Source organism: Sycon ciliatum, chromosome 2 (genome assembly GCF_964019385.1).
Source record: "Sycon ciliatum chromosome 2, ocSycCili1.1, whole genome shotgun sequence".
Taxonomy (NCBI): domain Eukaryota; kingdom Metazoa; phylum Porifera; class Calcarea; order Leucosolenida; family Sycettidae; genus Sycon; species Sycon ciliatum.
Window position 1 is genome coordinate 449351 of NC_088644.1, and position 17035 is coordinate 466385.

The 17035-nt window shown below is 46.9% G+C and overlaps 1 protein-coding gene across 4 annotated transcripts in view; it reads right to left on the reverse strand.

The window, feature by feature from the left end:
* LOC135808162 (uncharacterized) overlaps positions 1-17035 on the reverse strand; it is a 35732-nt gene that overhangs the window by 17839 nt on the left and 858 nt on the right. For 2 of the 4 annotated variants that reach the window (XM_065321314.1, XM_065321311.1), the window contains exons 2-6: positions 15307-15385; positions 13193-13286; positions 8791-8886; positions 7158-7267; positions 5000-5030 (exon numbers count right to left, since the gene is read on the reverse strand). In XM_065321314.1, coding sequence (XP_065177386.1) covers positions 5000-5030; positions 7158-7267; positions 8791-8886; positions 13193-13286; positions 15307-15385 — 410 coding nt within the window. Of the gene's footprint in view, positions 1-1499; positions 1899-3496; positions 5031-7157; positions 7268-8790; positions 8887-13192; positions 13287-15306; positions 15386-17035 lie in introns of those variants that run through there. The other 2 variants (XM_065321313.1, XM_065321312.1) reach the window with 2 other exon arrangements.

Below are 17035 nucleotides of genomic sequence, written 5' to 3' on the forward strand. Positions count from 1 at the left end.
GGCCAGGTCGCGACAGAAGCACAAGCCCCAGCTTCTCCCGACAATCCAGTGAGAGAGTGGTTAGCAGTGTTGTTCTTGGTCTGCCTCTCCTTCCCCGCAAGGTACCAGAAGCAGCAAAATAGAGAGCGACCTGTGGCGGCGCCCCTGATGGCATTCGGAGCACATGCCCCAGGAAGCTCCATTGCCTCACTGCGATCTCCTTGGAGATGGGTTGGGTGCGACAGCGGTTGTAGAGTTCCGTGTTTTTGATTATATTTGGATACTTTATACGGAGTAGCGAGCGGAGGTGACGGCGGTGGCAAACATCCAGAGACGTTCTGAGTGCCTCAGTGAAGCCCCAGGTAGCGCAGTTGTAAAGCAAAATGCTTAGAACATAGCAATTGTACAGCCTCAGCTTCAACATTAGGGAGACCCCCGATGACTGTGGAAGGCTTTGCATCGGGCCAAATGTCTGCGATGCCAGAACCATTCAGTGTTTGATGTCCTCGGCAGTACCAGCTCTCGATCCAACAGACTTTGCCATCCGCCATTCTTCTTTCCCTCTTTTCTCCAGGTCTGCATCGAGGTAGAAGTGGGTCCGTTCAGTTTTCGCGCTTTCGCGCAATGTACCAAGACCAGACTAGACTAATAGACAAGTTGTCGTTGTAGCAATACAAGTGTACTAGTAGTCCATGAGTCAGTCACGAGCAGTTCTTGCCCTGTCCTCAGCATCTTTAAACTCCTGCAGAATGATGCATTTCCGCACATCATTCTTGCATCATTTGACTGTTTTAGGGCGCATCATATGAGAGATTTATTTGCGCAATTCATGGTGTGTGTGTGTGGGGGGGGGGGAGAGAGAGAGAGAGAGAGAGAGAGAGAGAGAGAGAGAGAGAGAGAGAGAGAGAGAGAGAGAGAGAGAGAGAGAGAGAGAGAGAGAGAGAGAGAGAGAGCTGTAATATGCTATACTGTAGTGTGAGTGCTTGAAAATGCCAACCATATCTATACTGACGATGCCGCATGTGCTGTAAAGTACCGTTAGTCCCCCCCCCCCCCACACACACAGTGTCGCTTCCCAGCTGGTTTCACTCTTTTATAAAAACATAGTTCTAGTTTTGACATCCATGTGTACCATGGTGTACATGTGCAACATTGTTTTTGAATTTTGCCAGTACAAGTACAAGTACAAGAGGCTTTTCTCTCATCGGGGAGAAAACTGTACTGTACTCGATATCCGTTAAAATTCCTGAAAAGAAATTCAAAAGAAAATTAATTTGAATTTCTATGGCGTACTCGTGCACGCGTGGCCGGTAGATCTACAAGACTGTTTGGTAAACCTGTACTTTAGCGCCCCCAGGTCGTCGAATGTCTTGTACTAAAAAATGTAGTATTCAGGTGATTTCAGCACTAAAATGACTACACTGTACAATGTATATCAGTGTTGTGCTTAGTGCCATAATTATAATTATGGGGGCGCTAAAGTACAGGTTTACCGACTGTTTTCTGGTGGAGCGACTTACAGCAGGGATCCTTGGTGCACGCATCCACCATGCCCACTTCCCAGTGCTCAATATACTCGGCACGAGGGTTTTCTTTTGAGCTGCAGTTTCCCATCGTGAGAAGCCACACCGCGACAGACCACAGAGGTCACTGGTGGAAGAAAATAATTAGTTGACCGGGGATGAACAGATCAGGAATCGCTGCTACCAACTAGATTCTAGTTGCGAAAATTTCAGGCAGGCAAATGTCTACGTCAAACGCGATAGATACCTTGAGAAAATTAGACTGTCACACCGACACCTACAAACCAGCTGTGAGCAAAAACTTTCAAAAGTTCTAACCGTTGAAGACGAACACAACGAAAACGGTACAGTGGCTATAGCTGGGAAAGTTCAAGATTGGCAGCAGTAGCTTATGCGACTGTCCGAGATTGCCACTACGGAACCTCATGCGGCGTAGATCTATGCCGCCCTTACACACGGATTGCGTGGTCGATGGACATATCTCCTTCGTACACTGGAGTTCTCAACTGAACAGCTTAGCGCCTGGATGACACGGTCTCGGAGCACTTCCTTCCGGCCCTGACAGGGAAACGCACGTTCATGGCGGCAGACCTCTTATCTGAGGCTCTCTCTTCTACGGCTACCTTGCCGGCTCGGTGGAATCGGTCTGCCATACTTCAAAGAAATCGCTACCTCCCAACTGCAGGCTTCCCAAGTCATCACGAGCAGCCAGGTTGACGAGATCATCCACCAGCACGACAGAGAATGGCAGCATCATTCCTGCAACTAATATTACTTTGTGGATCAGCTAGCCCGACGTGAGAGAGCATCTGCTGCCAAGCCCTCCATGAAAGCTACTGTCTGTAGTGCTGCCTCTTTCACTGCTCTCCGAGAAGCTGCGGAGCGCCCCGTGGCCCGTCGTATGGAGTACTATTAGTACGACTACTTGTACCCACATGGCATATCACTGTCATCAGCCATAGCAAGAGTACATAACCCCCTGGCCCTGGTGGTTATGTGCTCTGTCTTGGCCATAGTCATAGGTGCACAGTCCGGCCGGCTGCACTAACATCACACAGTAACTGCTGGCTCTGGCTGTCCTCTACTGAGTCTGTCTCCCATGGTTTACAGCCTCCTGCCTACAACATAATCCACACACCTATTTTGTGACCTAAGAGTCTAAGACTAGTACATGACTGTATTATAAGAGTGACTCTAAGAGTAAGACGGGCTACCGTATTATCTCTAATATAAGCACGGTCCTTTATTTTTTCAATGTACCTCCGCCCCGTGCTATTAATGGAGACGTTCCTTTATTGGAGCCTGTTCCATTATTATTTCAACCTCATTTCAGACGCATGTTGCCATGCCAAATTTATATGTCAGACACACACATTTCAGGGTTTTTTCGCCGGTACAGATAATGAATTTACACAGTGTGCTTATATTGGAGACTGAGCACTATATTTTTTGAATGCCGCCCCAAGGTTGTTCTATTATTGGAGACGTGCTATTATTGGAGACTGTGCTTATATTAGAGATAATACGGTAAGTGACTCCTTGACCCTATCCTGACTCACTGCCACTACCGGTACCTCCTGCCCACACCAGCCACACATTAAATTTGCTAATAACCCTGTCACCATGGTCACTACCCCTACAGCCTTCTAGGATCCTGCCTACAACCACGCACTCTGCACACACTCTCCTGCCTACAACCACGCACTCTGCACACACTCTGCACAGTCTCGTGCCTAAAATAAAAGATAACCATGACAGGCATGATAACACCACTACTCACTGTAGCCCTGAAACATTACACTGATACAGCCCTTCCATTCACACACAGCTTTTCATACAGCACTACACGACCCACCCTCTCCTGGCATGATACACCGGCATGGTCAGTACCCCATACTCATGTAGCCTGATGATTTCTAAAGCATGACTACTTTGAGCAGCAACAAACAAGCTTTGATTGCCCTTGTTGTACTGTGCCGTGACATGTACATGTATGAATTATCACATTGTTGCAATAACTATGTCATGCATCATGTACTATACAATACCAGTCATATAAAACATCTAAAAAAAGAGGGGAGAAAATGCGGAAACTTTGGACATGTCGACCGGCAAAACTCAAATCTTTAAAAAAAAAACTGGAAACATGGCCAAATACTAGTACTTGTAATACACAGCGGCAAACGGTAAGAAAAGCTATGGAGTAGAAGATTTACCCCAGTGTAAAAGTAAAAACAACAGCGAGCAAAGCCGTTTGTGTACAAACAGTTTGAATACAGCGGAAGCAGGCAAACAAGCACCATAAAAACATAAAATCACAAGCCACTTGCGCACACGCTATCTGCTGATGCCGGGAAAGGAGTAATTCTAAAGAAAACCACGGTGAGCATGCCACGGAGAAGCAGCAGCAGCAACACTGCCTAACTAAACCATCAGTTATAGTGGTATAGTTCGACTGAGCAATACAAGTGACTAGTGTGTGTGTGTGTGTGTGTGTGTGTGTGTGTGTGTGTGTGTGTGTGTGTGTGTGTGTGTGTGTGTGTGTGTGTGTGTGTGTGTGCGTGCATGAGAGAGAGAAGGAGAGAGAGAGAGAGAGAGAGAGAGAGAGAGAGAGAGAGAGAGAGAGAGAGAGAGAGAGAGAGAGAGAGAGAGAGGAGAGAGAGAGAGAGAGAGAGAGAGAGAGAGAGAGAGAGAGAGAGAGAGAGAGAGAGAGAGAGAGAGAGAGAGAGAGAGAGAGAGAGAGAGAGAGAGAGAGAGAGAGAGAGAGAGAGAGAGAGAGAGAGAGAGAGAGAAAGAGAGAGAGAGAGACGATATGAATGAGAGACGTTATCTATACCTGTACTGAAGCACATTAATACTGTGCTTGTCCTTGTGACACTGTGTGGGACAGCAAGAGTCATGCATGATCTTGTCAATATGCAACAGCCTTGAAACAAAAGTGTATGTCGAGTGAGGTCCGGGAGTAGAAGTACTAGTACTGGTACACTGCAGGATAGCTCAGTGAAAGATGGCGATAGCGGCAATGTTCTTAGAAACACAGAATACAGCTCAGGTCTATGGGTATTTTCTATTCAAGCACATAAAACAATTGGCTGCACTTTCAGACGAACAACAACAAGAACGACAATACAAACCAGTGGCCCATGTCTCACACGGGCCAGCTCTTTGCCGTGCTCACCCGCTTGCCTAGAGCAACTCCTTGGTGATGACCTCAGCAGGAGGATTGCGGTAGGCTGGTGGCGGAGTGATTAAAGTGGTTGCTGACGGAGTGATTAGAGTGGTTGGTGACGGGGTGATTAGAGTGGTTAGTGGCGGAGTGGTTAGTGACGGAGTGATTAGAGTGGCTCTTTGGTGATGACCTCAGATGGAGGACTGCGATAGGCTGGGGGCGCGCCAACACCAGGCTGTGTAGTGATCACACCAGGCTGTGTTGTCACGACAACCTGGGTATTGGTGCCAATCTGACCGGCTTGCAGCTCACGTTTCTCCAGCTCGACCTTGTGCTGCGTTTGCATGCAGGCACATACACTGCAGCAACACATCACCAGCATACACGCACCAAGACACAACCATGGGAGACACAACACACACACATGCGCACGCACGCACACACACACACACACACACACACACACACACACACGCACAAACACACGTCGTATCAGCCAACATATGTCCTATGTTTCTCATCACTAACACAAATACAATGTACGTTTCAGAGAATTTAGGAATGGATAAAAAATTAAAAATTACTACCTTCACCATGCTCCATGAATGTGCAGTATATGCATGACACACAGGTGTACCATGACTGCACATGTATGACACACAGGTGTACCATGTCTCATACTCAAGCCTAGTAAGGCTGGCCATAAAAACAGGTTCACAATTAGAACATGGTTCATTGGCGAAAGTCCTGCCGAACAGTACGCAAAGTCACAAATATCAGCTACATCATATTATCTTGATATTGTGTTCGACTCTCAGCTGCCTTGGTCATCGCTAATGTTGAGTGCATTGGCTCATTAGAGAACCTTAGCAAAAGTACGATAACGCTAACCTTTACGGTACTCACTCTCAGCCGTGACAAAACACGTTATCGGGTAACGGAAAAACGTTACAGAGCTCAAAATAACGGGCCGACGCTCGATATGGTAATTCTGCAAAAATGCAAAAAACTCTCATTATTTTGTAACTGGTGGAAGATAAACAACACGTGCAGATCGAGACCCGAGTCGAGATTCAAAGCGGCTTCCTCTTGTGACTTTTAGCTTTTTTTGGTAAGTTTTGCCTTTCAGTTGACAATGTCTGCGTCCTCTGCTTTGTGCCTTTCACCCTCTATCCCATCTGGAAAACAAAGGACCGGTTCCGTGGCACTCCTGAGGAAAAAATTCATCGGCCTCTCCCAGACGTGCTGGAGCTGGGGAACCCTTACAGTCGTCGCTGCTGTGAGTAGGAAAAGTTTTCCAAGGACCTGGGCGCAGCGAAAACTCATGTTCGCCGTGCCTTTGCCATTCCCGAGTGAAAGACCACGCCAAGGTATTCATTCGGAACGACGGGAAACTAATCCCTGGTTCAAAATTTTGAATTTCCCGCACTTATTTCCACGAAATTCATATTGCAATGGTTATCACGACTACTTCGTCTGAACTGTAACCGGTACATTGTGCTAAGGGAAAAGTCAGCTTGAACGATCCGAAGTACGGTAAGGATTGCGCTAATGTTAGCGTTTTTGTAGCTAAGGATATCTATTGAGGCTAGTTTAGCCCTGTCCTTCCTTCCTGCATACCTGCCAAGTATCCTGATTTTTTCGGGATTATCCCGCATTTTTGGATAAACTCCCGCGATCCCGAAATTCCTGTCGATTATCCCGAAAATCCCTGTACATGAAACACGTCTTGATAGTGTTCTTGGAGCACTTCAAGTGACTGTGTCTAGTTGTCCTTATTGATTCTGTACCGCCATAGCTGTAGCACCAGTGGATCTATTAGTACTCCTTCCATGAACAGTCCCTGAAAAACCTCCGTTTTGAGTCCTGCGTAGAATGTGATGAATATCTACAATTGTAATCACTGATATCACAACATCTTGGTGTCATCATTTCAAAAAAAAGTTGAAAATGGAATTTTGGAAAAAAATACGACATCCCGAAAAACCAAGGCAAATCACGAGATTTTGCCCTGGCAATCCGGAAAAAGCACTCTCAGTACTTGGCAGGTATGTTACTGCCTTCACCTAACACTGTGCCTAATTGGTGCCACTAGTCATAACAGCTCACTGAATAACTACAAAAGTCATGAAAAGCAAAGCGGCACCCACAAGTTCAGGTCACGGTTGCTGAGTGCATTAATGCCTAAGCGTATGTGCCCGTATTCGACGATACAGTAATAACAGATTCCCTATGAGGTTACGTGAGCATGCCAATCAACTCAATTGCCATGCAGGCGCATAGCCCGCATGGGGCACGTGCACCCCCCCCCCCCCCCCCCTAAAAAAGTTCGACCTATGTTCAGCCATGCACATAATGACCATGAATGACATGCACCAGCCATCCTACACATATGCGGTCGTGCACCCCCTAAAAGGGGGACCAGCTACGGCCCTGCCATGGATCTACTAATGAGGTGCCATGGATATACATGTACATGTACTTACGTCCAGTAGACAAAGTCAGCAAGGAGATCCACAATTTCTTCAATGCCGTCAGGAACGCCGGGGATGAAATGAAGGATGCATGCAAGACACTGGAGGCAATAGACTGTTGCCTGGAAACACAACGCACATTCGCACGAGTCACAGTCCACACAATGCACATACATGCGTACATACATGCGTACATACGTACACGCCACACAATGCATGCCACAAACAGTATCAAAACACCGTGCCATACATGAACTGGAGGAGAGGGGGGACATTCAGACAGATGTGAGTGACAAGACACATACATGTAGGAGAGCTGTCCTGGGGAAAGAAATGCACAATACAGGACATTTGGTTATTTACCCTGACAGTAGCATGGAAAACATTTCACGGCACCTTGAGGCGGGGTGGGATCAGGTCCCGCAGATCAGAAAAGCAGACGGCGAGTTTAAGTGCTGTTTCGTTTACTGCACAGTGCACACCAACTTAAATACTTTTGCAAGTGAAAAACATTTGCAAACAGACCAAAGGCCCTTTTCTAAAGCGTTGTGCTATGGCAAGCTGCAACTAGATGCAGCCAGGTGCATGCTGGCATTAACGTACTACTACATGTACACACGAATGGACTAGAGAGGACACACTTTAGCAGGCGTTCCTATTTCAAAACTTCGACGTCCCCTGCGAAATAGAAATGACTGCAAAAATCAGTTGATTCACAGTATATTTCTGGTGCGTCAATATAAATTTGCAGTGCTTCCGGTTTCCACCCCAAAATGGGACACTTCTTCTCGATGTCCAACAAATTGTCAATTTGACAATTTCCCTTGTGTGGGATAAACGGTAACGTGGATCTATTAAACCATGTCACAGCACTGCTGCATGTACTGAAGTACCCGTACATACAGTTCAGTTCACTCTTTGGATTTCCTCTTGACATCGCAAAAGTTACCTTTCGGAGCACTTTTAGACAGTATCTGATAAGCCAGACAATATGGTGGCGCTGCTTTTGGTTTTGATCTGCAGCCTTTGTTAAAGTGCCTCTTCCATTTGTTTGTTGTTTGCTCGGTGAATGGGTAGGTGCACATGAAGTGACTACAGTATTCTCCGGAGTATAATGCGCACTCCCACCTTTCCCAGACTTTTTGCCACCAAACACAGACATCTACCCAATTAGTCACCGGTAATTTGATCATCGGAGTATAAGACGTATCCCCCATTTTTTCGGGTGAATTTTGAGTGTTCCAAGTGCGGCGTATAATGGAGATAATACGGTATGTAGCTTGATGATACGGGCAGGCTGCCAATGGGTCATGTCGCTGGGCTAAGCCGCTCTGCTTACAGGAACGGATCTACTTATTGTAGCTATCGATTTACAAATCCTTCTGTGTCACCTATTGGCTATTTCACATGAAACCAAGTACATGTACTTGGTCCGTTATCGACTTGATCTTGAGGATCGAACTTCACGGGAGTCAATGAACTGCTAACACCATACACTGCAAGGGAGTGATGTGTAGTTATGGCATTGTACATACACAGTGTCAGGATAATGATGTGTACCTATGGCATTGTACATACACACATTCCAGTAGTATTGATGTGAGATTACAATAGTGGATAGTAGTCTTAGGCAAGTGTCACTTACAATCAGACAGTTATCACAAGCCGTGTTCTGGATATTGTACTCATCTTGTATGGTGTAGCGAGTAGCCAGCACCGACAGCGTCATACAGAAAGTAACCTAGCAACAACAATAACAATAACAACAACACACACACATGTGCACACACGCACACCCATCCACCCATACACACACGCACACCCATCCACCCATACACACACGTGCACACACATGCACACCCATACACACACGCACGCATGCGCGCACGCACACATAGAATAATAATTCTGTAATTCATTTTCTACTACTTTACTCCGCATTACTAGAAAGGTTTCTGAAAAACGCCATTTTCCGTGTTTTGCGTCCTGAAAACCTGATTCGACTTCGTTTCCAAGTGTTGTCATGCAAAACAAAGTAGTGAGTGTAGAAGGCGCCAAAGACCGGTTTTTTCGCATTTAGAATCTTGCAGCACATGCACAGCAGTGCAAATGAAGAAGTCGGTGTTGCCACATCATTCTAGCCAAATATCAGTAGCATGAAAAAATAAAATGCATCATCCGGGGGCTTTGCCCCCGGACCCCCCCCCCCCCCCCCCTATATAGCGACCTCGATACACACACATGCGGCACTCATAAGAAAAAACATTTCACGGTTTTGCGTGACACTCAGGCTGAGTTTGCCGATTTTGCCTCAAGACGTTTGATGATTTCGCTTAGCGCCTCAGGAGAGAGCTATGGAAACACTCGTGATGCGCAGTAAAGTCAAAAATCTGGATCATGACTCCTAAACCATGCATAAGGTCAAACTTGAACACTTTCATGGCTGTTGTCGACAGGAGAAGGTCGATTGTCGGCAGGTCGTGACATGCCTCAAAAATCGGCAGGCTACTGACATGTCGGCAGGTGTGGCAACACAGAGAAGTCCACTGTTGGAAATGGTGCCCGTGGACTCTGTGAGGAGTATGACTTTGTCGTGTCACTACTTCTTATCTCATACGACTGTGGAGATATCGACCAGGATGACCTGCTCTTGCTGCCGCTGCTAGCATTAGAAGACGATAACAAATCTCAGTAGCATTTCAATCAGGACGTTCGTACGCGGCTGTGTTTTGAAAATCTGGACCGGATGAAGCTTGTTTTGAAAATCTGGACTGGATGAAGCTTGTTTTGAAAATCTGGACCGGATGAAGCTTGTTTTGAAAATCTGGACCGGATGAAGCTTGCTTGAGGAGATTCAGGTCCAAGAAATGTGAAGTCATCGAGTGAGCTGAGTGAGCAGCTTGCCTTTAGCTGAGTGAGCATCTTGCCTTTAAAACTTTCCAGCAGATACGTTTACCGCTCCTTGCCGTACAACATGGCACGGCCTGGAAGGACTCCTTGTCGTACAACATGGCACGGCCTGGAAGGACTCCTCATTGTTCTGAGATGACTGGTATTTCCGAACTGCCTGGGAGACGTTTGCATTGAGCTTGGAGTTGAACACCACTCTCAAGTGGATTCACAGGAGGTGGGGTGATACGCTGGAGCATCCGTTTGGAAACCTTTTCTCCCTCGAGAAAGGTTAGCTGAGCACAGGGAAGCAATAATTCGTCGCACTGGTATAGATTTGAGAATTGTTGGGTTCATCGACGGCACCGTCCACATCATCTGCAGGCCTGGTGGGGAGCAGATGTTGTTCTACAACGGACATCAGCGTACCCACACACTCAAATACCAATACGTGGCTGTATGGACAGCAGATGGTCTGATTCTCAGCATGTACGGGGGAGGGGGTATAGAGGGTCAGGTTGTGGGCATGATTCTGGTATTCTACTCTCTGGAGATCCGTAGGACTACTCGTATGTTTGATAAGAGTGTTCAGCCTGGTGTTCAGCCTGGTGATTTGGTCGGCAAAGTCGTAGCAAGTATAGCCCAGGAGATACCCCAGTGGGCAGTTGTCCAATTCGCTGTGATTAGTGGCCCTTACTGGAGCAGCACATGTTGATCCCAAATAAAGATGGAGCATATGCTATACACGGCGATCCCGCTTATCTGCTTGAAATCGTCAACTCGTACGTAACCGTTGACTACAGGAAACAACAGAAAATTGGCTTGCAAAAGCAGTTGGCCTACTGAGGCTACACTACGAAGTTGCTGCCCTCTTTACGACCAGTTTGACGATTGCCTCAGAACCGTTTTCAACTTTTCACCCGGCGGGTGAGATTGGGGTAAGATTGTTACCAAACCTGACAGGGTTCGCAGCCAACCAAGCACACAAAATTCCAAACTTTTTCCAAACTTTTTCCAAACCAATTTCAAGAATTTCCAAACCCACTCGTGCAGGAAAAATAAAATTTAATTATGAATCTCTTCTGCATGACTGTCTTCTCCACTACGAGTACAACCAGGGAGTAGTAAAATCCTCCCTGGTACCACTACCATCAACAAATTCACCAAGGTACATTGCAATGGCATCGCCTTCAGCAGCTAGAGCCCCCGAAAATAGCAAGGGAATTCATACGACGAGAGTTCCCCTCCGTAAGTTCAAATCCGCCTCCAGAAGGGGTTCCAATGAAACATTTACATAGCTGGTGTTCGTCTCAGCGCAAAAGACGGCTTCATCCTCGCCAGCAAACTCATCTGAGTGCGAAAGGACCTCGCATCCTGCTGTCCCGACTTCAAAGAATCAAAGTCGAGCGCGAGCGCCAGTAACGAAAAACGGCCAAATAAAAGTCATCACCGGCCGCGCTTGAGCTGCACTGAAATGACTGTACGAGACTTGTACATCAGTGAACACCACACATCGCCAGCGCGTGTTCTATGGCGGTAGTCAAAACGGCCACTTGCACTGCGCTCAAGTCTGCAGGAGTGCAGCACATCCACGGCCAAAAACTCGAAATTCAAAACTTTTTCCAAACTATTCCAAAAGGAGCGCCTTTTCAAAACTTTTTCCAGACCTGGAAAATTGAATTATAAAATCCAAACTTTTTCCAGACTTCCAAACTTCGCTGCGAACCCTGAAACCATGCAGATGCGCGAGCGAATCAGGATTCTCTTGATCAGTCAGTAATAAAAAAACCCAGAAATATTTACCGCCAAAGAGACTATTGATACAACTTGCAGAAACTCAGCGCTGAGAATTTCCAACAATTGTCTGCCTTTGCAAAGTTTGGTAGTCAGCCAACGTACCTGTATTTCACGATAGAAAGTGGTATCACTTTGTAAGGCATTACTGCGTGCCACGGAATTCTTCTTTGTCGATACAAGCTGCTTACGATGACGTAGCCGCATTTCAATCCTTGAGAGACCAGAGAACACTTCCTCCCAGAAGTGAACTCCCAAATCTCCAGTATCCTATAATATGAAATGCTCATCATTACAAGGAACTCACTTGAAGGAAGGGTAGAGAAGTACTGCTTGATCACAAATGAGGAGAAAAAGTGTCAACCAACAGAGTTATAGTAGGGGTTCTAGCAGGGGAAAACAGTTACCCCGTAACCAATTTTTCCATTTTCAAAATAACTGTCTTGCAATGCAAAATGCAACGTACGGGGCAAACACCTGACTTCACCCCAGACAAATGTGCCTTTATGAACCCTCTAGTACTGACTAGCGACTGCCTATTTGTTGAATGGCATGACATGACAACACACAAAAGTTGGAAAATGAGTAGGAGGCGGCACTTTTTCACAGGGGGTGCGCTGTCCCCCACCCCTTGGCTAGAACCCTGATCATGTTGGGTCCTCGAGCTAAATCCGACTTTGAAATCGGTGCACCTGCTCTTTAAAATGCCAATACACGTAATGTACTCAAGGAAATCAACTTTGTTCTCTTTGTCCATGCCGTCGACCGAAACAAATTTTGCAGGGGTGGTGCCTCACCATCGGACGATGATGCAGATGCATCACAGAAGCAAAGCAAATGATATACCATCAGATGGATAGGCCTATTTACGGAATAGTTCTTCGACAAATACTCAAGATCGGTTCGACAGATAATCTTTTTTGCCAAAAAATATTTTTGTGAGGCAGGCATAAAAATTCAGGAATACTGTAAAAGCCATATATATAACGAAGTGCTAACTCTAAGAGGAGAGATCTGTCGTTAAAATAGAAATCGTTATACAGAAATCGATACAATACTGTTACTATTGAGCGTTGAGAATGAGTCAGAATCGTTACCTTTTGTTCACGTAATATTATATGCGCCTCATTAGAATAATGGCTTTTACAATAGTGGCGTGTCACCTCCCGTTATTCTACTACTCCCTGGCTGAATTGTTCTGGGCGACAGCAGTTGTGGTGAGTTCCTATGCGGATGGAGAAAAGCTGCACTTTCCCTGCAGCCTTGTAAATTCGTGATGCATGCAGTGAGGTGTTTATGTGTGATTAAATGCAGTAGACTTACTTCACAACAGAGACATATGTGATTAAATGCAGTAGACTTACTTCACAACAGAGACATAGCTCAGGGCACTTATCCTCTCCACAATCGTGACATTTGCAACAGCATGTAAAACAGTAACCTTGACAACAGCGGTATCTGTACAAATCCACACGCACGCACGCGCACACACACACACACACACACACACACACACAAACACACACACCACATGCATGCACATGTACGCACACGTGCAAGTAATTACAATGGAGAAACAAACAGAAAGGCTTCTGTGCAGAACAAAAACAAATCAGAAAATTTAGTCCCTGTATGTGTCGGTGTTTTGCTTCAGTGATGGAGGCTATCATCGCCGCAGAGAAGACAGTGGCGGATCCAGGGGGGGGGGGGGGGGGGGGCCCAGGGGGCCTGGGCCCCCCCTTTGAAAATTTCGACCTTGGTCTAGGATTACAGTACTGTCAGTAGACTGTAGAACATGGTAGAATGAGCGCTCGAAAATTGACTTGCCGTGTCAAGTGGGTCACGCGTGCTACGTACTTTTATAAGTGTCCCGGTGTCACGCACTGTACTACTACTAGCCAGCGAGCTGTGTACAACTACTGTACGCACTGCGACCTGAGGACACGGCCGCACTTCAAACATGTGAAAAACGTGCCAAAAATGCAGGGCCTGGTGCATAGTGCAGCGATCGCGTTGGGCTGAAGTCCTGTATGGTGCACGGTGCTGTCGACTTCGTCCTTCCTTTTTTCTTTTTCACTTGTCAGAAACTATTACGCTCTCTCTACTTCGCGTGTAGCCAACGGGTTTACCTTCAGATATGCGATGAAGAGGAAAGGGTCTGACATCAGGTCGTTCTTCAGTGGACCGGTAGATAAGAGAGTTCGCGTTGAAGAGCCGTCCAAAGGTCCCTCGCAGCCGCTGTCGAGTGGAAATGTTCCAGTGCAGTTTGAAAATGTCGTGAGAATGGAATAAAACTAGGGACCGGCGGATTCTGCTCGAAAAGGTGGCATATTCTGCTCGAAAAGCAGTGAAATAGGCAGAACCATACAAACCTCCATTTTTTTTATCCACATACCAAACATGCATGAAACTTACCAGAAAAAGTACCGAATTCTGCCAATTTTTCTGCCGGCAGAATCCGCCGGACCCTAAATACAACAGCTCTTCACAACTTCAGGACTTTGTTGTTGTTGTATTTGTTGTTTTTTTTGGGAAGGGGGGGGGGGGGGGAGGACGGATACCTTGGGCCCCCTCTTCGGCCAAGTCCTGGATCCGCCACTGGAAGAGGACTGGAGGACTGGCCTCTGTTCAGAAGTTGCTGTTCATACAGGGAAGGAGAGTCAAGATGAATAGGATCTGCATGTAGCTGTAGACACCTGACAGAGACCTTAGTGAGAGTAGATCTCGGAGTCTCAGGATACACTTCAAGACACAGTTAGTGACACAACACACTGTTTCTGACTGATGCAGCCAGTGATCTGGTCAGCCAGTGATCTGGTCATGGTGTGAAGCATCATGTAGTACAGTGATGCTCAATGAAATTAGGGCTGAGTCGGGTAGCATCTTCTTCGGGTATCGGGTCCGGGTAGTTTTCCACGGGTAGCACGGGTACCCGGTCGGGTAATGTTTCCATGGTAAGACCACAATGCACACCGGCCCCTTCCCTTACACACTGGGTAGACATGCGTGTGTATTTGTACACGTGCACTGTAGACCTCTTTCTCTACTCTTTCTACATGATGTCATCTGCGACTTCGGGTTTTCGGGTACGATTCGGTACCCGTCTACCCGAGGTCCTCACGGGTAGCACGGGTACCCGACTGCCCGTACACACCACTAAATGAAATCCAGTCGCGTCACTCAAGTTTGCGCCTCGCACCATTTCACAGCCCAGTGTTTGCAGGTCTAGGGCTGCGCAACGCCCGGCGGCATGGCGTGCTTGAAGGTTGAGACTGGATTTCATTGAACAGCACTGTACAACTGCACTGAGTGATGTCCAGTGTTGCCACCAACCCATTTTTGTAGCAGCAGCAGCAGCAGCAGCAGCAGATGCAATAACCAGTATAGCTGTGCATATTCGCTTAGCAACAATCATCAGATGCATCAGGTTCTACCAAATAGACTGGGAAACAAGGACACATCTCTGTTCTTGACTGACCTGGTCATGTCCCCTTTGAGGGCTCTTTGACGCAGGGCATACGATGCACAATTCGGGCATAGCAGAGACAGGAGGCAACCTAGCACACAGTAGAAACACAATGCAGATTACAAGACATACAATGTGAAAATTGAAAATCGAGTTATCCAAGTCCTGAACTGCATCTCTGAACAGGATGAGTAATGATGGTTGGGAAAGTTGACACGAATAACAACTTAGCCATGGGCCAAACTGAGAGGAGGTGCATACCGGTAGTCTACATGTACATCATGTATGTATTCCTGTGCATTATCATAGGTACATACTTCACAAAGTAACGCCTCCGAGTGTGTACAGCCCCAGGTAATAAAGCACGTGCTGAGCACCGAACTTCATCGCCAGGTTGTATCATATTTATAGTTTAGATGCTTTCAAAGTGAAAATGTTGGCTTTTCTCCGCTGCAGCAGCTTTTTATCATACATGCGAACAGAGGTCTCTTTCTCTCTGCGGGTGTAAAGTACCACGAGAGCGCCCCGCCACTACATCTCTTCCGTGGTCGTGTTCGGGGGGGGGGGGGGGGTGGGGGGGGGGGGGGGGGTGATGTCCTGTCTGTAAGTCATACACCACTTACCTTGTACACACATTGCACATGTTGTGCAGTCAATCAGTCAATCTGTACTCAGTTAACCAGTTTGAGGAGACACTAGCTTCACACAGGAACATGCAGCTATGTGTGATCTTAGTACAACAAGATTCTCACAACGTACAAACTTACCGTAAAATGCCGCCAGAGCGCCCCGTCTCTCCCATCCGCCCCTCCCTGACTTCTTGTCAGGGAGGGGCGGATGATATTATCCTCGTATGACTCTGTGATGCCGCACTGTACTGCAGACGCGTGCCCGACCCCGTTGGAAATGTACGCAACAGACAGTGCCCACCCTCTCGACCAGGGATCGCACAAACCCTGAGTTTTGACGGGTCTGTACTACTCCTGGCTCTTGACCTTTGGTCGGTGTACGAGATGCACGAACAGTTTTCGTAGGGAGAGTACTTTTTCATGTAGTACTGAATGCGGCAAGTAGGACTCGCCCATCCGCCCCTCCCCATCTGAAGCGTCGAGGAGGTAGGGGCGCTCTGGCGGGATTTTACGGTAGTTGCACTCTGCCATGCGGTTTTCCTTTCCCTGAGTGTAAAATCAAGGTGGCGGCTCTCACAAGACGGGACGCTCTCGGGGTACTTTGCGGTACTACATGTACTATACTGTATACATAGCATTCTTTGCTAGTTACTATGGCTACCGACATGTGGAAAGTTTGCTGCCAAATCCTCAATGTTTTAGCGGACATGAGTCCACAGTGAGAAAGTCCGTGCAATCACCAGCGTGCCGCATTTTTCAGTCGCAATCCGAACATGGAATAGACCGGTGCACCGTGGGTACTACATTGGTGTACGCAGTCTGCCCACATATGCGTCGGGTTCATAGCTATAACTAAGATTGTACAATGTAGATCGATATTGTATTGCTGCAAAAGCCTAACAAAGCGTACACATGGACTAGCAGTAACTATGGTAATGCCGACGCCTGGGTGATGTACCAAGACCAGACTAGACTAGTAGACAAGTTGTCGTTGTAGCAATACGAGTTACTCAGTATACTAATAGACAATTTGTCGTTGTAGCAATACGAGTGTACTAGTAGTCCATGAGTCACGAGCAGTTCTTGCCCTGTCCTCAGCATCTTTAAAGTCC